This window comes from Pyxicephalus adspersus, chromosome 2 (assembly GCF_032062135.1).
Source record: "Pyxicephalus adspersus chromosome 2, UCB_Pads_2.0, whole genome shotgun sequence".
NCBI lineage: Eukaryota > Metazoa > Chordata > Amphibia > Anura > Pyxicephalidae > Pyxicephalus > Pyxicephalus adspersus.
The window spans coordinates 82,089,596-82,115,003 of record NC_092859.1 but is presented as its reverse complement, the minus strand read 5'-3'; the positions used below and the strand labels follow the sequence as shown (position 1 = coordinate 82,115,003).

Below are 25,408 nucleotides of genomic sequence, written 5' to 3'. Positions count from 1 at the left end.
TCGTAGGAGTCAGGGTGGAATAATGTCCTATCAGTTGGGGTCATTGGGAAAAATAGTACCTCATCATTGGGGGCTGTGGGGCTGTGCAAACTCCTTTAGCATTGTTCAGAGGATGAATGAATGGATGACATAATGGCCTGAACTATGCTAGCCCTGTTGGCCAGGAGATTACTTTGTCTGACAGTGTCTGACACCGTCTAAAGTACATTATTGAGTGTCAGTTATGACTTTGTAAAAGGCCGATACAGCATGCAGCAGACCATGGTTTGAGGGTCACTAGTGTAGCTAAATAATGAAAGTATTACTTTAAATGTACATTTCCTGTTATCATCAGAATGTTGAGTGTTAACACAGGCATTATTTTTCCCAGTTGATCCAAGAATACCTTATGCTTTCTCTGTTGTATGATACACTAGACATGAGTGACAGGATGTAACAGAAGCTACTCTTGCATGCTTTTCCCTAGGCTCTGATAAGGTACTTGAACACGAAAAAATACACAAATTGATGGAAGAAGTAGTGGATCTGCAAATGCACGTAAAGACTTCAGATTTGGAGAAACAGCACTTGAAGGTAAAAAAAAAAGCACTTCTACCAGGGAAAGGAAAAGTCATTTTAATTTAAATGCTAAAACAGACACCAGTGTAGAAAATCCAAGATGTCTTTATACAAGCAAGATCCTTCGTACCAAAATGCTCCCATGCTGTAATCAATAAATAGTAGGGGCCATTTACCTAATAGAACCCCCTCCCATAATTCCATATTATGGCAAATCATGGAATTGACAGCATTATTTGACTAGCGCAGAATATAAAAGAAAGATTAATTCTGCCACATGACTGATTGCAATGAGCAACACCTCTTATCGTATGAATGGAAATTTGTTTTATATAAATATATTATTTGAACCTTAGTTGACAATACTTGTTTGGTTTTTCACATTTTGATAGAAAACCGCTGATATAAATGTGTAGTCTGCCACTATAGACCTAAAATTCTGGATCCTAGCCTATCATGCTTACACTCTGGTTTTAATCCATAGAGTCATTAAGCTAACCATAAGTATGTAGATTACAAGTTTTGATTTCACATTGATGTTGTGCTTCATGTTTGATCTGGGACTGAAAATGAGAATTTTCAGATTAAACTGGTGCTTTGCTCTTGTGTGGTGCTTAAAGGATTACAACAATCTGTTACACTAATGTAAACAATTTTTTTTTCTTTTCTGTGTGCACTGCAACGTAGCAATGAAAGGGGAATTCTGTTTTTCCAAAGTAAAATGCATGCATTCACATTGAGCGTTACCATTCCACTACATTACATTAAAGATACTTTTGTGATGATATGTGTGAAACCAAGTCATCACCACAAACAAAAAATGTGAAAACTCAAAATAACTTGAGTGGTTATCAAAAAATGAAATTGAACAAAAGAACTTTTTCAGAAACCACAGTTTTTAAACGTTTACAGGGTCTAAAAGATACCAAATGGAGACTATTTAGAAATTAATTTTAATCTATGTAGAGTTTCAACACCATTGCTTTTCTCTTTGGGAAAGGTATTCCTCAAAGATCAGTGGAAGTGGGCCTAATAGAAAAAATAAAAAAAGACAGCTAAGGAACTGCAGGCATCATTTACACTTCATTACTCAGTGTTGAAATTGACCATAATGACAGTACAGAATAATGCCCTAAAAACTGTTTGAAGCTGACCGAATTATTTGAAAATGCTACGTTTGTGCCTTCCTTATACCCCTTGTTTCAGCCTGTCAGAGACCACCGTTACATTCCGAGTGTCCTTTGCAAGCTTATTGCTTTATATTTTTAGTTTCTGGTGTCGTAGATGCACAGATGCCTGGGCTTGGATTGAGCCTCATAAGGTAGTTTCTCACCCTGCCCAGTATTTGAATCATATTGCAAAAATACCCGATAGAGCCTTGTTCGTTTCAAAAGGCTTCCCCTACTTTTCCGGTTAAGAAGAACCTACCTATTTAAAGTAGATCTATAACGTAGATTGTGCCCCCTAATATCCAAGTCCATTATGGGAAGACATTTTTTGAAAACAGGGCAGTAAATAATAAAGAAATAAAGGTTAGTGATGTATTATGAAGTTGTGTTGATACAATTTAATGTGCAAGGCTATTTAAAATGAATAATCTTGAGTAAATCTTTGTTCCAAGTACTTCTGAACTCATCAAGAATTTGTTTTTGTTTTGTTACAGGAAGAGATTAAAAGGTTGAAAAAAGAACTCGATAATTTCGACCCTTCATTTTTTGAAGAGATTGAAGATCTAAAGTACAACTACAATGAGGAGGTTAAAAAGAATATACTGCTGGAAGAAAAGCTGAAGGCTCTTTCAGACCAGTTTGGGGTTCATGTAGACATTCCAGCTAACGTGGATTGTTAAAGATAGCAGTTTACTACAATGCAATGTAACTTCCAGTGGGAAGGTTACTTGCTCTTAAGGTAACTAAATGGCCTAGAAAGCACATTTAGTACACATCCGTTGTCAAAGAGCAGTAAGCATCAACCAAATCAAACTATGTGATCTGCAGTAGGTTTTGGAAGGTTTTACCACCATTCTATTTGTAATCCAGGATAGCAGAACGTTATACAAGAATCTCAGATAACTGCTTTTGTTAACTAGGGAAGAATATTAAAAAAACCAAACTGCGGAGTGATTTTTCTCAGTGTGCAGTAATCCAAAGCCAATAATCATTTTGCAATGATTTAGGTTTTGACATTTGGTTTCACAGATTTACTGAATAGGTGCACTTGTATGACATTTTCCAAGTGCAGATGTCACAACACAATTCTATATTTATTGATTCTCTTGCATGGATTGTAATGGTAAAAGAGCCATTGATACAGGTCTATATAATTTCAATACAAATGTTACATTGCAGTTTTTAAGCTGCATTTAATAGTTTTAGGAGCACTTATTTTTCACAGAAGAAAATATCACAGCGTCAAGATTTTGTATTTATTAGATTTAATTTATACATCTCTGTACATGTACATGTAAATAGAACTAAAGGTTTCTTTAAATAAGCTTGTATAGAACAAAAATTGTACATGCATTTTGTACTTTAATCAAATAAAAAGCTTTTTTTTCACACAAATGATTCAAAGCATTCTTCCCTATGGCTGTATCTTGTTCAGATGTACAAAGAGACCCAAGGTTACATATCTCTCATGTGGCCTTAACAGATCATCCACAGTGACCTAACTACTCTATTAGGTATAAAGTACTCTGCTCCTTAACTGCTCTCTGTCTGAAAAAAATCATTTATCTGAAAGTGAATTAAATAGGCAAGGTGAATAGAAGCCCAGGAGCATTTTGTACCCCCTGGAATGGGATCAAATTTGAGCATCTGCTTCTGTCTCCAAAGAATAGCAATATGAATCCCAAGCCAAAGAATGCAATTCTTTTATGTCGGTAAATAATAGGTGAGTTGGCAGTCCTCCTGTTACACCATTTCTATGGCAAGACATTAGCACTAATAAAATGTTTTAACAAAGTACAGTATATACTTCCATTCCATATGCTTCCATTCTGTTTTTATATTCCATAACAGAACTAGGAGATTGGACTGTGGAAAAGAGGGGTTTAATCATTGTAATTGTTTTGAAATAACAATACTTCAAGTGACCAGTACCAGATTTTACCCTCCTTTGTGTGATCATTGATACATATTTAGCACAGGACAAACAGAAATTATACAGGATTTAAGTAAGGTAAAGCTCCCTTCCCCTATTCTGGATAGAATGATCTCTAACATCTTAAATATATCTAAACTCAGGATCAGAAAAGTAATATATTGCAGATTACCAGTCCTTAAATGTGATGGCTGTATTTTCTTTCTTTTTTTTTGGCCTAAGTACTTTTTCTGCCAAAACACTCATGTTGTATTATCATATGTACTAAATTGAATGTTAAATATTGCTATCTGTCTTCCCAGTTTTCTTCTACGAACTACAGAACATGCCCCTCTGTTACGACAACATGGCTTCTCCATAGTTATCAGTCTAGGATAAAATATTTTACCATCAGGGTCACCAAGTGAAAAAGAAAGAGGTGGAAAGGTAATTTAGCCACCATATTTGTGACTGGTAAATGGCAATAAATTACATTTTTGTAGATGCATTTTAACATGTGGTCATGTCTTGTAGCTATAGACAAGAAAGAAGTGTACTTTATTCCTAGAAACTTGCACTAATAATCCACAGGATACCAAAATTTTCACAGAGAGACTTTCCCCATACAGCTTAAATAGATCAATCATAATTGCTGGGAAATTGTGGCTTTATAAAAGTAACATTTCAACCTGATGCAGGCCTTTAACTACAAAAAAAAACCACCTTTTTTTTTAATTCTGTTTTTTTTTGTTACCATTAAAACCACTTTTTTTTTTGTTTATTTGGTGTACCTTTTATCAACTTCTCAAAGGGCAGCTCTGTTGTAGACAATGATTCTCAGCATGCAGATTGGTGTGTTGTGAATGGACTTGACTGAAATAAAATAAACTAAGCAAGTCTGATCCAGAGTGATCACTTTAGATATCATTATCAATATTCAATTTTTAGTCCAATAAAACATCTTTTAAGCTGTCATAATGCAGAGAATCTAATTTTGAAAATTGTGGTAATAAACTGTTGGAAGCCTCCTCATATTCACATAGATTCACTCTGATGGAAACTGGCTTTGAGTTCAGGTGTGTATCCTTAAGTGGCCAGGATAATCCAAGATGATGGCGATGAAGCTAAAAGAAAAGATACAATCTTGTCATAATGCAAAAATCAGCACGCACCAATCAGAAAGGAGCTTGTTGTGTAAAATTCTCATTATTTGAGCATAATATCTTTCTCCATTCTGGAATCTGGAATTGCTAATACTGTCTCAACGCTCTACAACAAGTGTGGTTTGTTGCCAGGTTAACATTAAAAGCCACCACTTCCGGACATATTTGATGATAGAAAAACCTGTACTCTGAGGCTGCTAATGCTGGCCTGTTCTTAAGAAGACATTAGCTGCCTACTGACATGAAAGCCTGACTTATTAACACTTTTCAAGACTGGAGAATATATACTTTCATCTGTTAATCCAGCAAACCTGGAAAGGATCTCGTAGAAGTCATTTTTCAGCAACTGTTTTCCATCCTGGACCAGATTCATTTCAGGTTTGCTGAATCACCCAGGTTCACAGATGAAAATATATCTTCTCCGGCCTTTGAGAGCTTTAATAACTCCAGATGATGGAATTCTGACTTGACTGATGTTCTAATCTGCATGTTGGTTCAGAATAAATAAATTAAAACAGAAATAAAGTTCCACTTTCAAAACATGCACTAAGTCAGGGTTTTTGCAGGATGAAAAAGAAAATGCGCAATTCAGCATAGATAGCCAACAAATACTGGCTTCCCCTGCAGCTGCCAAGACAAATAGAACTCCCGCTTGCACAGAAGAAAAGGTGGTGCCTGTGATAGAACAGTGAGAGGTAAGTGTTTAAAAATTGTAATCAGGCAGGTAATATTTTTTTGCAGAATAAAAGTCCCTTCTGCAATAATAATAATAATTCTTTTTTTTAAAGAATGGGTTTTGTTCACTTTAAAGTATCAGATTTAAAATAACGCTGCAATTTAGAAGGTTATGTATCTATTAATCATGCATGCCTATGCTAGTGAATATATAAAATTACCTGCACAGAAATATAGGGGTGGGAAAGTTGGCCTTTGGACCCATTTAGTCTGCTCTATTAACAGTTCAATCAGATTTTAACCAGACACTATTTCTTTAATTTGCTGATCTTTCACATTATATCATGATGTTTAGAAACCCTAGATCACAGTTTAATAATACTAGTTTATAAAGGAATACACCTGAAGTCCTACTAAAATTTGTAATAGGATTAGGACTTTTTCCAATTCCTGATAATTCATTAAGCATACCTTTATTAAAGATCCATCTTTGCAGTGCCACACAATTCCTTCAACCTTCCCCTCCTGACAATGGTTAAACCAGGATATGAGACTATTAGGATTCAGAGCTGGAAGATTCCTAATGAGAAATGCGCCATGAGGGACAAGGAGATGAATTGGATTCTTTTTATTGCCAATGCCTAAATGAATGATATAAAATGACAGAGTAAGTTATTATTTGCCTTTCATAGCATGTCAAGTGTTTTTCATTCTTTAGATATATGATACTTTAGTGTAGTACATATGAATGTTCTGTAACAACAGTACTGATTATACAAGCAGCAGCTATGAAGTCATTTTTTCAAGTCTTTTACCCCCCTGGCTAAACAATATATGCTCAATTGTATTGTAATATAGAGAAGTGGAAAACTAGAATTTAAAGAGCTTGCCATAACACAAATCATATAAAGCTAACAAACCCCAGAGCACAGGTACTGTATCCCTTTGCATTTGGGGGGGGGGGGGAGCCATGCCCATTTTGTATATTATTTTTAGAGATGAGATATACATTGGAGCTCTTGTTCATATTGCTCTATATCAGGGCTGTCACACTCAAATCACATAATGGGCCAAAATCCTAAACAGGTGTACCTGACCTATCCTAGTCTGTCTATTTGAGGGGAAGGCCTGGGTCTCTGAGTCTGGAGACATTGCTAATGTAGCATCCCACTGATATTCCATACCTGGAGTAGCAGCAGCATACTACTGGCAGCAGGATCAGGATACAGTCGTGCGTAGTGCTGGGTCTCTGCAGGAGTGTGAAGAAGCAACTGGGGTCCTTCTGCCTGCAACGCAATCATGCACTTGTGTGGACCGCCCTGCTTCTACCTAGCTTTCTGGTACTGGGTCATTCTGCCTGCAAATGTCAGGTGCTTGGGTGGAGCACAGTTACCGCGGGCCACATAAAATGTCCAGACGGTCAGATTTGCCCCACGGGTCTTGTTTTTGGCACCTATGCTCTATATGTATATTCCAAATAGATGCAGCATTACACAGAGATAATAAAAGGGAAGGAACCCCCCAATACCAGTTGTAAAACAAGACCAATCTGTACAGATCTGAGCATACTGCTGTCAGCATAGTCACAGGATTCTTTTGGCATTGTTAGATCCACATACTGATTGCTACATGGAGCTACATTTAGCTTTATATTCATAGACTTGTGCCATGCACATTTTTAACAATGAAAATAAATCCATAACCGTCTTTTTGTGTTCTTGTTACCCTGACAATTATTTCTTTCACGGCAAAATGGAAAGGAAAAAAGGCAAATCTAGATGTCATCAACTTTGGAGATGGTAATATGTATTGGCATGAGATATCACATGGGCCATGCTGCTTTTGCAGAGGTTTTATTTATTGACTTGAATAGAAAAACTGCAACATGTATCTTTTTGATGTACCATCCTATACAGAAAATCAATTAGCTTTAGCAAGGAGGCTAAAACTAAAGTATCATTATCATTTCTTGCATTCTGACTGTGAAACAAACTAAAAGGTAGCATGGCTGGCAGGAACAAACCCTAATTGTTTCACCTAATGATGTATGGTTATAGATTTCTACTATTAAATGACAGCAATAACAAACAGTAAAGGTGCGTACACACTTCCAATTTTTATCGTTCCAATCGAACGACGAACGATCGATTGGGCAAAAAATCGTTCGTAAAAAAGTAACCAACGACGCCGACGAACGAGGAAAGTCGCTGGAAACGAACGACCGGACCGACGGATCGGATTGGGCGACGATCGTTGAACATCGTTCGTGTGTACGGTCGTTCATTGATCGTCCATGGTCTGAGCATGCGTGATGAACGAACGTCCGTTCACTTTCCTGTCGTGCACATAGTTCCTCTATCGCTCAAACGATCGTATCTATTGTGTGTACAATATCTACGAACGATCGTGTCGTTAACTCTATGTGCAGGATCGGTGCTATACGATCGTTCATATATATCGTGCATGAACGTTCGTCGTTCGTTTTCCAACGATAATAATTGGAAGTGTGTATGTAGCTTAAGCAACTCCTAGTTGTCTCAAAGCTAAGAAACCACTGTGGGGGAAAAAAAATTAACAACTATTTTCTAGTCTGCTCTTGGTACACTTAATGCCAGGTTTAAAACAAACTATTTCTGAACATTCTCACAGCAGAAAACTACTTTATAGAATAAAAACATTCTGTAATCTAATTTCGTTTCACTTTAAGAGGATATCACTACAAAGATTAACCAACAAATAAGAAAGTTGTATCTAATATATCTATTAATATATATTATCTAATATATATATATATATATATATATATTATATACTTGCCATATGGGTTTCCATTTATATTGGTTCCTATAAGTTCCAGAGTTTGCTCAAAAAGATCCGACAAGTGAACAAGACAGATCTCTAATGAGTCAGGATCGTCCAACCGTGGCCTTAGTACTATAGCAACACCTAATGTGTAATTCACTGCACAGGAATGCCAGCAGTACTGCTTATTGCTGTTCTCCACAGGGACCCAACCTAAAAAAAAAAAATCACAGTACAAAATGTAATCATAGTCATAGTAAAAAGGCATAAATGCAGCATAGGGCTTTAAACGTTGCTATTGGTTATTGCCACCTGTGTTTTTTTTTCTGTGACAAGAGTCCATCCTAATGCTCTCCCCTATACTCACTACCTGCAGGAGTGGAGACATAGGAAAGCTGGAGATACAGACTGGCCACAAAGGCAATTGATAGCTGGTCCATGTGAGAATGAATGTGTCTGGTTTTTAAATTGTCTCATCCGAGGGTACTGATGTGTAATGAGAAAGGGAGGGGTGATTAAAAAAAAAAAAAAAACATAGGGAACGCTTTGCACTGGAATGTATTAAAACCCACCCACTGTACACTGCCTGTTACACACTCCCACCCTCTTGCACTGTATACATAGCATGCTACAGAGTTTAGAGAGATTTTTTTTCTAAATACAAAGTACAACTTTGATCTTTGTTTTTTATTAGCAGCCCATCATCCTGCTAATGTAAACAAACAGCAGGTGTTTCTAAGCATTTAGAAACTGACTCAAACCCAACTTCAGTCTTTGTTGGGATATTTGAGACTAAATTTATTCAAGGTACCACCAGTTAGAGAGGTCAATGATAGCATATGGGCAAAATAGATTCTTTAAAGTAACTTCTCCAGAGAGTGTAACAAATGTGTTATTTTACTTTAAAATGTCTCTTGACTTTGAAACCTTTATTTTCTTCTTGCTACATAGTACTTCTATTTCTGTAGTTTCAGACATGGTCTATTCTCTAACTGGCAAAAAGAGTGCATGGAGTTCCCCCTTTTCCTTTATACACTCATGCCCCCTGTGCATAGCACACATTTATACATTTTTATGTTTCATTTTTAAATGCTATACTTTATTTCCACAATAATAGTACCACTGACAGTTCTTTTCAGGTATCCAGTACAGTGCTGTTCCCTTTGTACTTCCAAACATTGGTAAAGGATGGGGGAAAATTGTGAAAACAACACACCTTGTATAGTAAAATAAAGAGAAATACACACTTGCTATACCCTTCAGAGAGGGTTTTTTTTTTTAACACACAAGACATAGAGGTACCTGGTATATGGCCATTCTCATCAGGATATGGTTTTCCTTCCACCCTTTTCACACCTTTTGCTGGAATCCAGAAATCAGGGACAGGTCTAAAATCTTCATCAACATTCCAAATGAATTCTAAAAATGACCATTAGAAAAACTCACCAAATAATTATTTTCCTATCATTTCTCATTTACGAAATACTGTATAAACATGTATTCCAAACACCAACGTACAGTAACATGCAAACCGCCATGCCATTCATTTGGAGAGGCAGCCCAACACACTATTACGCAACACATCTGCAATGCACACCACGGCAATGAATGAGCTAAACTGTTAAAATGTGAACGAAAGATGAACTGTTACCAACAGCAACCTTTACCTTTCTAATAAAACAATTTGGCTGCCATCAGCATGTTTTGTTCTAATAAACAAAATCTATCAGTTTGTGGGTAAACCTATTCCAACTGGATATTTGTATGGATCAATATACACATCTGAGACTTAACCTTTTGTATTCTCAGGTGACCTACCTATACCTTGAACCCCGTAAAAGTCTGGCTTTGCACTGAATATGAAAATTACATGTGACAACTGATAAGGGTTGAAAAGTACTACATCCCAAAACACAAACCCAACACAATCCTTCTCTCTTCTATGCTTGAACTGCTAAGAAAGGATGTATGTCCTAGGTCTTCAGGACTTCAAGTATAATAACAGACTGAACACAATACATGATGGTCTTTGGAACCCAAAAACTATAAAATACCTTTGGAGCTTCCTTTTGAAAAAACGTGTTTTTTAAACTTCTTATCCGCTTGCTTTGTTGGCTTCCTATCAAAACGAGCCCACAAATATGGGCAACCTAGAGAGGGAAAAAAAGACAAAGTATCAAATACAGCTAATCCCTAGCTGGACATTTAGTGCAAGACCCCAAATAAACAAACTCGCCATCAGCCAATGTTCTATTGAGTAAAGAATGCTTTTTTTAATGACAACACATTAGGTAAACAAAAAAAAACATTAAAAAATAGAAGACAGCTGAATCGTATTACCTTTGTGATTAGCTACATAGCAGCATGTACCATCGACTTTCTCTGTAGGCAGTGCATTATGGATATCTGCATTCAGTGCCAATGGATTGATAGTTTCCGTAGCCACCACTTTAAACATCTAAAAACAGGGATCATTTCATGTTTCAGCTGGTGTATCAGGAATGGTGAGAATTTGATACAAAGAGTTAACTTAAACCAGTAGAAAAAAAGGAAACACCAGAACCACCATACTACTTCCAAATAGCTACAGGTAGGTATCTGTTAAAATGACTCTTAAACTTCAGTAATTTCTGATGCCCCCAAACAGGAATGCAGAGCTGTAAATTCAGAATGTTTTATCTTATATTTAGTGACCACTAAGCAATGGTCAGCAGGACAGCTAGAACTATTATTAGAAGGGTCAGCCATGAAGTCTTTCCTGTTTCTCGTGACATAACATAAAGTGTACTTTGATCCTGTGTTTTATTTATGCTTTGCTTTCTGTATATAAATGTTATTATAAATCTGACCTTCATGAAGGCTTCTGTTCTCTACTCTCATCTTTTGGGCAAGACAACCCTACATTCTCCTCTATGGGCATGGGAACTCCAGACTCCCCTATGTGAAAGGCAAATCATGATTTTCTTTCTAAAACTGCCTGGATTAAAGAGTACCTAAACTCAGAAATTTCACTTTACATAAACGGGTAGACAACCCTTTTATGTAATGTAAAAATTCTGTTTGCAGGGTGCAACACCCTTAGCACCGCTCCCTAATTCTTGATCATCTAGGTGATTAGGAACAAATGGGCACACAAAGTCTCCTGGGCTCTTGGATGTTCCTTCTGAGCATGCCCCAACATCTCGATGATCTCATGCACGTGCAGTGAGTTCGGCAAGTTTTTTCCCCAACTACGTCACCCGTTCTCTTGCCTGGGTTGGGGTAACGTAGGAAGAAGAACCCAGAATAAGAGGAGGAGATGCCTGAAGCGCCGACCCGAAGACGGCTACCAGGACCAGAACCCGATGGAAGAAAACTCCAGAGCGATTGCCTGCGCTCTGGGATTGAAGGTGTTTTTTTTTTTTTGGTTGTTTTTGAGTTTAGTTCCTCATTAAGTATATAGAAATGCAAAAAAATGCCAGAATCATGCCACTGTCTCCGTTATCTCTATACCATACAAAATGCACTATTGCTGCTGCCAGTGCTGATGTGTAAATGTGCAATGGGTACACAGCCATCATCTCCACCTTTATAATGCACAGCACTCTAACGGATAGGAGTCCAAACATGAGGGATTTGTTGGTCTTTTTTAATGGTCTTTTTGAATTTGGTTTTGTATGATCCTTTGGCCATACAGCTTCATAGTATAGCATCATGGTATTTGTATAGCATTGATGGTAATCTATGAACATGTATGCCATGTCAGATCAAAATAATCCCTACAATAGTGAATATATTTGTAATCACCATACACAACTTGCTACGCTGACATATGCAGTAAACCTTTCTTGACATGGCAATAATAAAGCACGTGGTGCAGATCTTAGTAGGAAAGAGGACTGTCACTGATTGGCCAGGATATGCTACCTGTCAGCACATCACCTGATGTTTCCGCTTGGAGGAGGGCTCATCCTTCACCTCAGTGAGGAACACACATGGGATCTTCTGCTGTACAGCTCCTGCTTGCTGCATCACTGCCATGCACTGTATTACACACCATGTACACACTCCAACTTCCGCCTACCCGGCCCGCCCCTTCTCTTGCGACCAATCACAATGTCCACAACACACGGCGACGCGAGGAGGATGACGGGAGATGTAGTTTCCCGCACACTGGCGATAGAATGAAGTTGCTTGTTGTAATCAGTCAGTTGTATCATTCCACCGTCAATTTAGAATAATCAGAATAACGTACAGTTACTGTATTTACATTAATGTTAATGACTTGCTTTTCCAAAACGAAATAAACGGAATAAAAAAATAAAAAACATAAAGGTGTCAGCTAATACTGGCAGCTTTGGTAAAGCAGACCTAAATTAAAATTCTTGCCTTACTAATAAGTTTAAACAACCCTTCATGTAAGGTAACATTTACCTTATTTTTTAATCGTTAAAAAAGGGTAAAGCTCCTACCCTTCTGACGTTATCGCCGCAGCGCAACAGAAACGGAAAATGCACATCTCATGCATACGCAGTGAGATCCGCACTCTTTTTTCCCATCTTCCACGAGCTGCATCACCAAATCCTGAGCCTGAGCAGAGAGAGATTGGGTGATGTAGGCATAAGGCAGAAGAAGGGCAAAGAAGATGACGGAGCCCGGGATAAAGGACGATTCCAGGAGAACACAGGACCCAATCTAGAAAACCTCTGGAGGAATAATTGGATCCGCAAAAATAACGTCCTTGTATGCTCTCATCATCTCTCGTCTGGACTACTGTAACCTCCTCCTCTCTGGTATTCCACTAACCCGACTCTCTCCTCTACAATCTATTATGAATGCTGCAGCCAGACTCATCCATCCTTCCCACCACTCCTCTTCTGTTGCATCTCTTTGCAGTTCTTCTTACGGGATTCCATTTCACCTTAGAATCAAATTCAAGCTTCTGTGCTTTGCCTTCACATCTCTCCCCAGCTTTTGTCCCATCTTTATGACCTGGTAACAAAATATTCCACTAGCTGCTTTCCTCGCTCCTCAAATGACCTACTAATGACTTCCTCACTCATAACCACACCACACGCCCGGCTCCAAGACTTTCCTAGAGCTGCTCCGACTCTCTGGAATGGTCTTCCTCGTCCTATTTGGCTTGCTCCTACTTTTTGCTCATTTTAAAAGAGCACTCAAAACCCATTTTTTTAAAAACTTGCCTACCCATCGTCTTCTGTCTTTTGAAACCATCACTACTTCCCACCACTACATATCTCCCATCCTATTGTGTGTAACTTCCCCCACCTTGGTGTTATATAAATCCTGTTTATTAAAATAAATTATAATAATAATAAAAGGAGTACAATTGTGACACACAATATATAGTGCAATGCTGAATTATGGAGCATGGACACAATGCCTACGTTTTAAAAATTGCAACCATGATGGGATATTTATTGCAGAAAAACAAACACTGTCTCCTCTGCAATAAAACAATTTAACCCTCCTTGGACAAACTCTTTTTGCTGTACACAAGCAGCTCACTGTACAATCTCAGCATGAATATGTAAGAGTTATGTTATCCCAACCTGGCCAGTTAAGACAACTGATGGTACAGCACTGAATAATATGTTGGCACTATATAAATCCGTTTTAATAATAATAATGACAATAATAATGATGCCAAAAGAGGAAGATGCTTTGCTGGTGAGGAAATGTGGCCACCACAGGGACATTGCATTGTTAGAGCAGAGCTGGGTATAGTTCCACCTTAAACATTGCTCCCATCTGGCCCACTTTTAGAACCAAATCCCTCTTTTCATTTCTCCTCCACAGTCATACCTTGGTTGTACAATGTGTAGTTCTCAACAAAAATGATGTGATAACTTCTAAAAGAATTACACTGCACTCACCTTTTGTTCGAGTAGAATGCAATTGTTGTTTTGAAAAGCCAGCATAAAGGAAAAATGCTAGTAAAGAAAGTACTTGTGGGTTTAATCAAACATTTAAAATAAACTTTTACAGACAAATTACCTGGTGTTCATGGCAGGCGGTGAGTCCTTTAGCTACATATGTTATGCTAAAAGGCGTTCATTTTTCCCAAAAAGTTGGGAGGTCCCTCTTAAATAAAGTACAAACTTACTTAAATATTCTTGAAAACCCTTGAGGCTATGATGGATAATGATTACTTCGCTCAGGAGTATGTAACGAAGAGGGAAATTGTATAGTACAGATGTAACATAATGCCCCCATACATTGCTAGTCAATAGGAGTAGGGATAAGCGAGAAGACCTCTGACATTCACATGAAAATTTCCTCGAACTTCTAATGGGTGCGCGAAATTTCGGCAAACCAATTTTGCTTACTCATCGGAAGATTGCACAGGAGGATTCCCCAGGCTGCGTTCATGAATGCAGCTGCGATACTCCTCCTGTCAGTGTGAGTACTGCGCCTGTGCTCATCAATGAATGTAGCTGTGGGAATCATCACAGGATGAATTCATTCATGATGAGCACAGCCGCGGTACTCTTGTGTTCTTGGATTGAGAATCTCTAACCAAGAACACATACTACAGGGCTGCAAGAGCAATCAGGGGATTGATCCTGCAGGTCCCACAAAATTAAATCTCGACAGCCGAATTTACACAGGCCGTTCTCGCTTACATGTTCAGTAAGCGAGAACGGCCCGATTCGCAGCGAGATCGAATTTTAAAATTTCGCTTGCTCATCCCTAAATAGGACAAAACTTTGTGGTCACTGGTCAATAGGTCAAAATGCGCATTCGGTGGGAAGAAAAATGCCTTGGTGTTGTTGGTCAGCAGAATGAAAAATGCAATATCAGTATCAGTGGTCAGTGGTATCAGTGGTCAGAGTAACAAATGGCCAGTTTAGTGATCATGGGGGAGTAAATTGCCCCAAATTAATGGCTTGCAGGGCTCAAATGCAAAGAGCATGTTAACATGAAAAGCCTTCCACAAGGTCAGTGGAGCAAAAAAATACCCTGGTGTCAGCGGGAGTTAAAAATGCACTGAAATAGTGTCAATGAGAGGAAAAGTGTCCAGGTTTCATTGGTTGTCAGTAGAAGTAAATTTGCCTGTGTTAGTGGTCATTTTATGACAGAAGGGGTAGACAAGTGAAGCCACAGAACTTACCAGAGCTTTGCTGCTAAGTAAAAAAGAGACTGCAGCTTATGTATTTTACTCCCCACTGTACAAAATGTGTCACAGATGAAACGATTCGGAGAAGTCATTTCTCTTCGCTGCTGGAAAAATAATGCTTTTTTAAACTCAATTGGGTCAACATTGTGTGGCTTAAATTTGTTTACATGTAACGGTGGTTAGTGAAAACCGAGTGAAACTGCAGCAGAATAGATTGTACTGCTTAAAGCTATCATCACATACCTTAAAAACCTGTCACCAACACCTTATTGTCCATATCAAACTTGGCTTTGTCTTAAAGTAATGCCACCTGCTTACAATACACAGTATAGATAGGCTCAAACTGTTATTTTTTGCAAATAGTTTTGAGGACTTTTACTGTTTGTAAACATTTAAAACCACTTGCTAAATTCCTTCTCATCTCCACGATAGAACACAGAAAGCATATTGCAAATCAGTCCTCAGACATATGGGTAATGCAGCCAAAGCATGTATCCCTTTGATGTGGAGAGAGTCGGTGCCACCCTCTATTGGACTATGGTTTGCAAGATCAACCAAATTATGCTTATGGAAGACTTACCTTGACTTTTTATGGCACCGAAGAGAAGTTCCGCAATACCTGCTTCTATTGGATGCAATACCAGGACTCTCCAGAATACAGATTTATTCTCTCCCAGGTGCCTTAAAATCCCTAAGTGCTCAGAACCTTAGTGGGTTCTCTTAATTCTCTGCATCAAATCCCTTGACTATATACCGGTATATACCTACCTGAGCAGCTGTCTTACGGAAATAATAATTCATGATTCAGAACACCTACTCTTATACCCTACCCTCATACCCTTTGTGACCCCTAGCTATCCTTCCCTTTTACCCTTATCCCACATGCCTTATTGTTATTATAGTCTAAAAGGGGTGATACTTTCTTCCAATAATATTGTTCAAGACTTCACCCACGTTACTTGACCCTCATACTGTTTTTTTGCTGTTCGATGCCAATGTTTTCTAAGAATAAAAATAAATAAAAAATGTAAAAAAAAAACCGCTTGCTAAAATAGTTACCAATAAAACAAGGTTTTCATGGGGTTGTGTTTGCAAGAGGTTATCAGACACTCAATGCAGCGTTCAGTGGTGGGTGTGCCACCCTGCCAACTAATCCCGTTTAATCACAGGGTGGCACCATCTTCTTCTCTTCCTTCTTGTGATCATCTTGATAGGCTGAGATGACATAACTCACTCCCAATCATTCGGTTTCTATAGGCTGAAAAACCACGGTTTTTCTAGGTTGAAAACACTCCTGGGTGCCTGGCTGTGAACAGTACACAGTAAAAGATGCTCAGAAGCAGTTAACTTCACTACAAAACATCTTGCGTTTGCCCTTTAAGCTTCCTAGGCTCAGGAAAAACGCCCCCTCCAAGCCTCGGAGAGTTGGACCCTAGATATTACTGTTGAAAAGTTAAAATTATGTCATATTTTAATTTACTTCATCACACAGCAATCTATAATCATTTTAATTAAGAGCACTGGGTTTCCTTTAGGATTCAGTGCTAACAGTATCTTATTTTACCTCCCTTTAACGGATATGATTCTTTTTACTTGATAAGCTGACAAGGGAATACAACTGGATCCAGGCAATGGTAATGAGAAAAATATTAATGCAGACTTGACACCCCTACCAATGTCTGTTTATCTCATTTCTCTGACAACCTATCTAGAGATGTTGAGATTTCATGTGCTTCTCCCCTTATTACCTTTTAAACATGCTAAGACATTTCATATAGGAGTTTCCATATATGAAATGTCCTGACATATCACAGTATACTGCATATAGCAAAGAAATGTCTCTGGAGCCAAGCTGATAGCAGCAAATACATGGAAATTTCCTTTTTTTTTTTGTAAAATGTATTTATTGTGGTTCACAAGATAAAAAACAGAAAACAGTTCAAACATGGCTTTAACAAAATATATAAATTTAGCATAAAACATTACAATCATTTGATATAAAATTATTTGAGACTGCTAATAAGTAAAAATACGATGAAAAATATTTTCTAACTGTTAGATGTCTAACGAGAGGGGACAAAGTAAATCTGATCAATTCCACAGGAAGCAACAAATGAAACTAATTACTTCTGTGAAAAGCTCAAAGTCATGGTACTGATATTTTAGGTAAAAATGGGAGGGTCATTCTCTAGGATTCTATATAGTTACCAAGTTGTGTCAAAAACAATTCCGAAGCTGTTGTCAGGTTGAGAGTTTCAAACAAAAGCAGAGTCCTCTGCTCCTTTTTTAGAGAGGTCTCAATCCACTCCATATGAAATAGATATGGTACTTTGGTTAGGAACACATGCATAGTCAGTGGAGTGGAGGAAAGCCAGCAGTAGAGGATTGTCTTCCTACCAAAACCTGATAATTATGACTGATCGTCAAGTACCTTTAGTGTACTGGACCCCATCATTACCAATAATTCCTAATGTTAGTATGGAATGGAGGATAATAGATGGGTGTGTAGAGAACTAAACTTTTAAGTTTGCCCAAGAGGTGATTAGATGTGATATAAAGGCTGGTGAGTTTCATAGATATGTGGGGAACCACAAACAAAACAATTTCTGGCGAGGAGAGGTAAGTTGCAAGTTCAAGAAAGTGGGGGCATGGTTAGAGGGAAATATAATATGGATTAAAGCAGAACTAAACTGAAAATTAAAAAATTCTTCAGATCCATCCGGAGGTTTCTTTGATCATATGCCGCATCATCCCGGTATCCTTCTCAACACTGAGCAGGCGCAAGGTCAGGTGACGTAGATGGGGGGAAAAAAAATCTTGCTGCGCTGTGTGAGATTGGCATTTTTTTTCTCCCATTAAAGAAAAGGCTCCTTCTGTTCATGTCCTGGATCAGGAAGAAGAAGGAGCAGCCAGAGTTACATATTACTACTCTTTATCGTGTACAAAACCTGACGTGTTGATGGTCAGATAATTGCATTTGTTTGGAAGCTTGTGTTAATTGTTTTTAAGTGTATGTTTCCATTTATGTTATATATGTGTTATAGTGATCACTGTCCAGGGTGTGCAGCACCAAGTGGTTTTTTTAAAAATAATTTCCAGTAGCTAGAAATGTTATAGAAAATGGACATAAGGTTTCACAAAACAAATATATTATTACTAATGATGTTCCAAAATGAAAGTAAGAAGTAAACTGGAAATTAAGGTTGAAACATCAAAAGGTTTAGTGGATCAATAGATCAAAATACCAACAAAAAATCCCTGACCATCCCAATAAAAATGTATGATTTATTTCATACATGTATAGCTAGATTATTATACAAGTTTTTTTTGCACAGAATTGATTTCCAGCACTGCAAAGTTCTATTTGTAAAGATTTTTGATTGATGGTTGTTCACCTTTTTTCTAAAAACTGTATTGTTTGTCTAGATGACAGATTTTGCAATTTCAACAAAATTAGATACCAAAGCTGAGAAAATGTGTATACAATAACATGCTGCATACCCTTAGAGATAATGCTTCTTTTCAGAGTATATCATTACCTTTCTTTCTCAACCTTAATTCCAAAATTTAAAGCAGAACGTTTTCAAAAATACCTAAAAAGTAAAAAAAGGAACAGATTTTTTAATGCTATAATTTAACTACCAAAGGGATTTTGTCAGAAAGCTCCAGGATCAAATCATTGCTGTACAAAGTCCCTGATGTACACTTTTGAATTAAAATATAATTACTGAAGTGCCCATATGAGATTTGGTTGTTTGTTAGTAAACAACTGTTTTTTTTTTCTTTGCAATATTTTAGTTAAAGCACAAATAAACATTAAATATTAAAAGTGTGTTTGAAGCAATAAAATATGAAGGGCTCATATTACTTTAAAGCTGCTAATATATTTCCTGTTTTTAGCTTTTTTTTACATTTAATAAAATATGAATCAATTATTGCCAGTAGTAAATGTTGTTGTGAGGATACACTGGGCCTGATTTATTAAAGTTCTCCAAGGCTGGAGAGGATACACTTTCATCAGTGAAGCTGGGTGATCCAGCAAACTTTGAATGGATCTGGCCCAGGATTCAAAACATTTGCTTGCAAATAGCAAATGATTTTGAGGAAATTCATTCCAGGTTTATTGGATCACCCAGCTTCACTGATGGAAGTGTATCCTCTCCAGCCTTTGGAGAGCTTTATTAAATCTGGCCCGATAACTTGAATGCTACTTTCTTGTTTCAGCTATCATTTTATTGTTGATGGTCCAATTAAAACCTTCCTGCTCTTTATTGCAGTAGTCTTTTTGGGCTATGTTCAGACTGACAATGAGGTTGTGCGCGGTTACCACTTACCACTTCTCATGCCAAGGAACCACTGCTGTTGGGGAGATGAAGTAGTTTCTAACAGTGGCAGCCCATGGAGCATAAAAGGGGGGTGGCAGTGAGTGGTACAGTACTGATCACTGGTGCATGCTGTCAGTGGTTCCTTAAGAATCACCTCTGCAGCGTGAGTGACCAAGTGGCTTGAAAGGTTCCAGATGCTGAGAGCTGCATGGAATCACTTGATCCCGAGGCAGGATGGGACCTGCCCTAAGGTTTCTGTGTACTAGTTCCTAAATGATGATGAGGTTAAAATCCGAGGCAGGTTGTGCTGCTCGGAACACACATATATCTGATGCAACATGAAAATAAAAACTGGAAACTTAAGGTGCGTACACACTTCCAATTTTTATCGTTCCAATCGAACGACGAACGATCGATTGGGCAAAAAATCGTTCGTAAAAAAGTAACCAACGACGCCGACGAACGAGGAAAGTCGCTGGAAACGAACGACCAGACCGACGGATCGGATTGGACGACGATCGTTGAGCATCGTTCGTGTGTACGGTCGTTCGTTGATCGTCCATGTTCAGAGCATGCGTGATGAACGAACGTCCGTTCACTTTCCTGTCGTGCACATAGTTCCTCTATCGTTCAAACGATCGTATCTATTGTGTGTACAATATCTACGAACGATCGTGTCGTTAACTCTATGTGCAGGATCGGTGCTATACGATCGTTCATATATATCGTGCATGAACGTTCGTCGTTCGTTTTCCAACGATAATAATTGGAAGTGTGTATGTAGCTTAAGAGGTAACTAGGTAGAGGCCAGTCATCAAATTTGTCCATAATCCAATGAGAGAAAAAAGTCTAGCTCTCTGCAATTTTTGCATTAAAATTCCAGGAACTCAGATGGGCATATTCTCAAAAACATTACCTCAGAGATCTAATAAATGCTGAGATTAAGAAGCTGTGGAAAACACCATAAGCCAAGCACTGAAGAACCTGAATGAGATTTGACCTACCTTAGCATGGTCAAAAACATCTGGTACATGTAACAGGGAGCCAATGGAGGAGACTACTTAGAGAGGAAAAACATGGCTATTTGAAACGTTTATTTCTATCACACATTGCATAGGCTGAAAATAGTCATTGTATAAAACATCAGGGATATCTGATGATCTAGAAGTTATGATGGCAAAAACAAAAGAACAGATCCTGTTCAGTAGAAGCCTGTTCAGTGTATTAATAGATCTTATTGCAGATTAGTGTTACCTAAATGCAGAAAAGTAAGGATATATCTTTATTAAGGCCTTTAGGTCACAGTTCTTGTAAATGTAAAATCTTTTCAGCTACTTTCTTTAGGTGTATCAACCTAAGTAGTCTCCAATACTAAAGTATATCTCCAATACTAAACCCCTTATTAAAAACATTGTGGTTTATTGTAGTGGTTCACCACAGCGGTATCAATAACACTGCTTTATTAGTGTTTTTTTCAGTTATCACACCATGACACAGTCCAAGTCTTTTTTTTTTTTCTAAAAAGTTGAAAACGATCATTTTCTTCAGTCCAATCTAAACTCAAGGCAATGTTCAACAATATGACGTTTTTAATATTCAAATAACCAGAAGGATTGCCAAAAAACATTATACTTTCTTGTCAAGCAAGTTTGCTGGTCTCACTTTAGCAGTGAAAGACATAACAATTGTTTTAGTTGATAATTGTTTATCACAATTCGTTTAGCTCATAAAAGATATATGAAAAATTAATTCCGAAAAAATACTTGAAAAAACTTGCCAATTTATTTTGCCTAGTCTGTGTTAATTGTTGGTATATACAATAGCATTTTTGCAAACCATTTTTTTCATGAAAAACAATGTTAAGGGAGATCAATTGATGCTTCTTCTGAAACATTTCAGAGCGGTATCAGAACCCATCGCTTTGCAGAGGACTCTACCATGTAATTACATATGATTTGATAATGTGTGTAATAGCGCAGAAAGCTATTCTAACAATTATGTGCATTGGAAAGGATGCTTATCAGGACAGCAAATTGCAAATTGATTTACATTGAACTGCGCATCATTTGTTTTGTTCTTATCACAATTCCTCTACTAGATTTAGGCACTAGTAATAACAGAACAGAAAAAAATAACAAGAAACAATCTTAAAAAGTGTTAGAAATATGGCTTCCATTGCTGTCTTGTTTCATCAGAATTGTCATTCTTCTTGTTTCATAAATTACTAAATCATGACATGGAACAAGTATGATACAAGTCAAGCTGAAACTCCCCATCTACACACATGCTCAGGGTTATTTGGCAGCTTGCATACTTCTTTTCACAATAATGAGTAATGATAATGAATGCTCTTTAGGTGTATCATACACAGTAGGTATCATGTGGGTGTTTTTTAAAAACCTCTCAGCCAGACAACCGATCAGCTGCCAGTCATTTCAGGGCTTTGTTCTTTTATTGATTTTGTGCCTAATAGCAGGATTTCTATGCAGAGCAGTGTTAAAAATCATTTGGTTTCATGTGTTGCTCCCTTGGTGGCCGTGTGAGTGACTCACTTCTGATGATTCTGTCAATGATGACTTACCATTCTGCACAGCAAGGAAGCAACGACTGGAACCAGGAAAGATTTCACTCTGCTCTGTATAACAATACTTGGGGCTTGTCACCAGCAACAGAACCTCTAGTGGTTATCAATAATTATCAGGGGTCACACTTTGCATTGTCTTTAATATGCCAATTCTTCTGAATTGGCTACTAAATTCAGGCCTGCATTTATAAACAGGGAACCCAGATGCAGGTAGTATTGCAATAGAAGCTGTCAAATGCAGGTCAGAATGAGATCAGCAGCAAGTTATATGGATTATAAATAATAAAGGAAGTGCTTTAACTTCCCAATATTTACTTACTTTATTTACTTGCCCAGTGACATAAGTTTAAAATCAGTCAAAACCAGCCATCAATTTTGTGCCAATACACGTACAATGTCATTTTCCTGCTAATGAAAGAATACATGTACAATGTCACGGAGCATTCTGCTTTTCTTCTACAAGGTTAAAGCAAAAAGCACCTTTTCCTAGGAAATTATCATTGTTGCTACAGATTGCACCATACATACATAATCAATCTATTACTACAAACTGACATAATCCTATTTATTATACTATTCTCTTAATGCTTGCCTGCTGCAAAAATTACATTTATAATAAGATGTAAACAACTGCCCATTAGATCTTAAGAAGACTGCCAAGTATTCTTCTGTTACCAGTGCTTCAGAAGGTATGCAGGAGGCAATTAAACATGCTGTGTTCCTGTCTGCCTGTTGTATTTTTTTATTACAATGTTCATACATATCTATGTCACCATGCGCTGCAGGTTAGAAAATGAAAATTCATATTACAAAAAAGAACAAAGATGGAATTTAAAGGGTGAAACAGGTTAGTACTGAAAAAAACATTCTAATTAGCTAATTAGAGCCATAGAATAATAGCTGGAACTGTTAGAGAATTTGTCAAGTCTGAGTGTTTTGTACATGAAAAGGAAATACGAATAGATTGTAATAAGAACATACTTTGATTTATAATTGCAGTGTTTACCTTAAAGCAATGCTCTCAGCAAACTTTTAGTGCCAATAAGAAATATTTTTTGGAAATAAGATAATATTCACTTCTCTTGTTGCCCCACACACTGCTGAATGCTGATGTGTCTTATCAAAGAACTAAGAGATCAACACAGATGTCAGGGTTTTTGAAGAAACTTTAAATGGTGGTTACTCTTCAATGAAGCAATGTGGTAATGGGTGTTACTGAAAAAGAGAGTGGATATTGTCTAAATGGGGACATGTAGGTAGCAATACCATCATGACAAAGGAACAAGTGAGCAAAGTTCAAGCATGTCATGGTATATAACTTTGCAGGTGTTCATAAATTAAAGAAAGGTAGAGAGAGTCTCACTGATTTTTTTATAAGTCACTTTCATTGATGCAGAAAGATAAAAAAAATCCTGCACTAGTTGAAGTTAAAATGTTGCTTCATTAAGTTTCCATGAGATACAGGTACAAAGAGCTCTCAAGCTGAAAGCAGTTTTGTGCACTGCTCACATTTTTCAGAGCAGAGATATACACCAACTTATCAAACACTATTTTTTAGAAATATGTAATGCCATTTCTATATATTTCTTTCCTAATATAATGTTAACATGTTCAGAAACAATAATATAATGTTCAATTTCTAATTACTGAATATTTCCATTTAGAGCCAATAAGGCTTTTTTCACACTATAGCACATGTGATGATCACCGCATAGAAAGAGCCCTAGGGGTAATATTTCTAATGTTAGTGATTTTATCATATAATGCATATTTTTGTTTCATCGTACTCCAATGACAATATGAAGACGCTAAAGGACCAAGTGTTGTATTAAACATATTCACTGAAACCTGAAGTGGGGAATATATCTGTAGAAATTCACTGCCTTTGACAAAGTTCCATGCTCAAAAGTGTTTTCATTGACATCTTTGTTATTGCTTCTGTCTATTGAGAACTGGCCTTGTTACTTGTTACATGTATAGGAATGCTGGATCTTAACGAATGTTGGCAATGACCTGTTGGTTTTTTGACCTGATGGACCTTTTGTATCAGCTGATGATATGATGCTGAAATTTCCCAGATTGTGCTTACCACTACTAAAATGTTATAATGTTACCAATGTTCTCACACTAATGACACGTTTAAAAGCTTTTTGATTTTTATTAGACATAGCCTATAGATTTGAATGTGGAAAGTGCATTATTAATCAGACAAAACCTCTGACCATCTATGAGATACAAGCAAGATACTCTATTAGACCGAAATTGTCTCAGGACTACAATCCCAAAGCTTCAATCTTTGTGTGTCATGCAGAAGGTTAGAACAGATCCAGTGACCATATGAAGGCTGTTGCAGGTCTATGTTTGGATCCTATGACATCAGGATACAATATTATCAGTCTTGCTTTTTTCAAACCATTGCCCTTTGCCCCAGATTCTTTTATTTCATTGTGGTGCTATAACACCGCAGAGCAAAACTACTTATTTGGGAAAAATGGTTATTCTTTGCTGTTCTGCAGCCTGCTCTTTCACGAAAGGTCTTTTTAATAAATTGCTTTTTACAATGTTTTGCTTCGATTGTATGGTGTGTCCCATTTTATATATTTTCTTTCATATCCTGAATTTTCCTTATAAAATGACCATTTAGTGTGGTGTTTTGCTCCCTGTAAAAGTGAATTTTTTTTTTTCATGATGTTTTGCTAAAAGGCACTTTTCTTCTGTACCATAGAACATATTCTCATGATGTATTGCTATGTCACATTGTACTATGTAAGCAAAAATTCAATTCTTTCTTAGCATGGTTACCCCAGGTTATCTTCCTTGACTGAAGTTTATAATTTTTAAAAGTAATTAGCATTGTGCATTTTGGGTTAGAGTGAATACCTCAAATCTAGCGGTTTATACATGTGTAGCACCCCTTTTAATGTAGAGGTGCCTTTAGGATAGTAGGAGGTAAAGTTCTGAAATATGCCAGAGAGTTTGGGACCTCAGTGCCAAGCCAGCCTTAGTGAGGTAGAAGGCCAAGTGCATCTATCTGTTTGGCCTATAGATACTATTTTAAGGCTAGCACTTCAAAAAGGATAAATGGATGGGGAAAAGGAGT

The 25,408-nt window shown here is 37.3% G+C and overlaps 2 protein-coding genes across 4 annotated transcripts in view; one reads left to right on the top strand and one right to left on the bottom strand.

Moving 5' to 3' along the window:
* Positions 1-3,122, top strand: part of CEP290 (centrosomal protein 290) — a gene marked incomplete in the record, with an annotated part of 79,370 nt that extends 76,248 nt beyond the window's left edge. The window contains 2 exon segments of the mRNA XM_072401222.1: positions 467-573; positions 2,222-3,122. Coding sequence (XP_072257323.1) covers positions 467-573; positions 2,222-2,407 — 293 coding nt within the window.
* Positions 3,123-4,431: 1,309 nt separating this feature from the next.
* RLIG1 (RNA 5'-phosphate and 3'-OH ligase 1) lies at positions 4,432-12,339 on the bottom strand. Of its 3 annotated transcripts, none has more exons than XM_072401223.1 (7): positions 12,201-12,339; positions 10,620-10,737; positions 10,334-10,429; positions 9,582-9,698; positions 8,295-8,492; positions 5,949-6,118; positions 4,432-4,763 (listed from the first exon to the last, which is right to left on the bottom strand). In XM_072401223.1, exons 1-7 carry the CDS (start codon positions 12,297-12,299, stop codon positions 4,584-4,586), a joined length of 978 nt encoding a protein of 325 aa, XP_072257324.1. In that variant the 5' UTR covers positions 12,300-12,339; the 3' UTR covers positions 4,432-4,583. The 3 variants fall into 3 exon arrangements, with proteins under 3 accessions (XP_072257324.1, XP_072257325.1, XP_072257326.1); XM_072401224.1 differs by having other exon boundaries at positions 9,582-9,641; XM_072401225.1 differs by having other exon boundaries at positions 12,186-12,338.
* Positions 12,340-25,408: the final 13,069 nt, after the last annotated feature.

What these genes read in the sequence shown, in the direction of transcription:
- RLIG1 (XM_072401223.1), bottom strand. Translation starts at nt 12,299, where the DNA reads ATGGCAGTGATGCAGCAAGCAGGAGCTGTACAGCAGAAGATCCCATGT. An exon ending in TTCAAAAGGAAGCTCCAAAG is followed by an intron (nt 9,699 to 10,333) that starts GTATTTTATAGT and finishes GGTCATTTTTAG; the next exon opens with AATTCATTTGGAATGTTGAT. An exon ending in AAGATGGATCTTTAATAAAG is followed by an intron (nt 4,764 to 5,948) that starts GTATGCTTAATG and finishes CTTTTCTTTTAG; the next exon opens with CTTCATCGCCATCATCTTGG.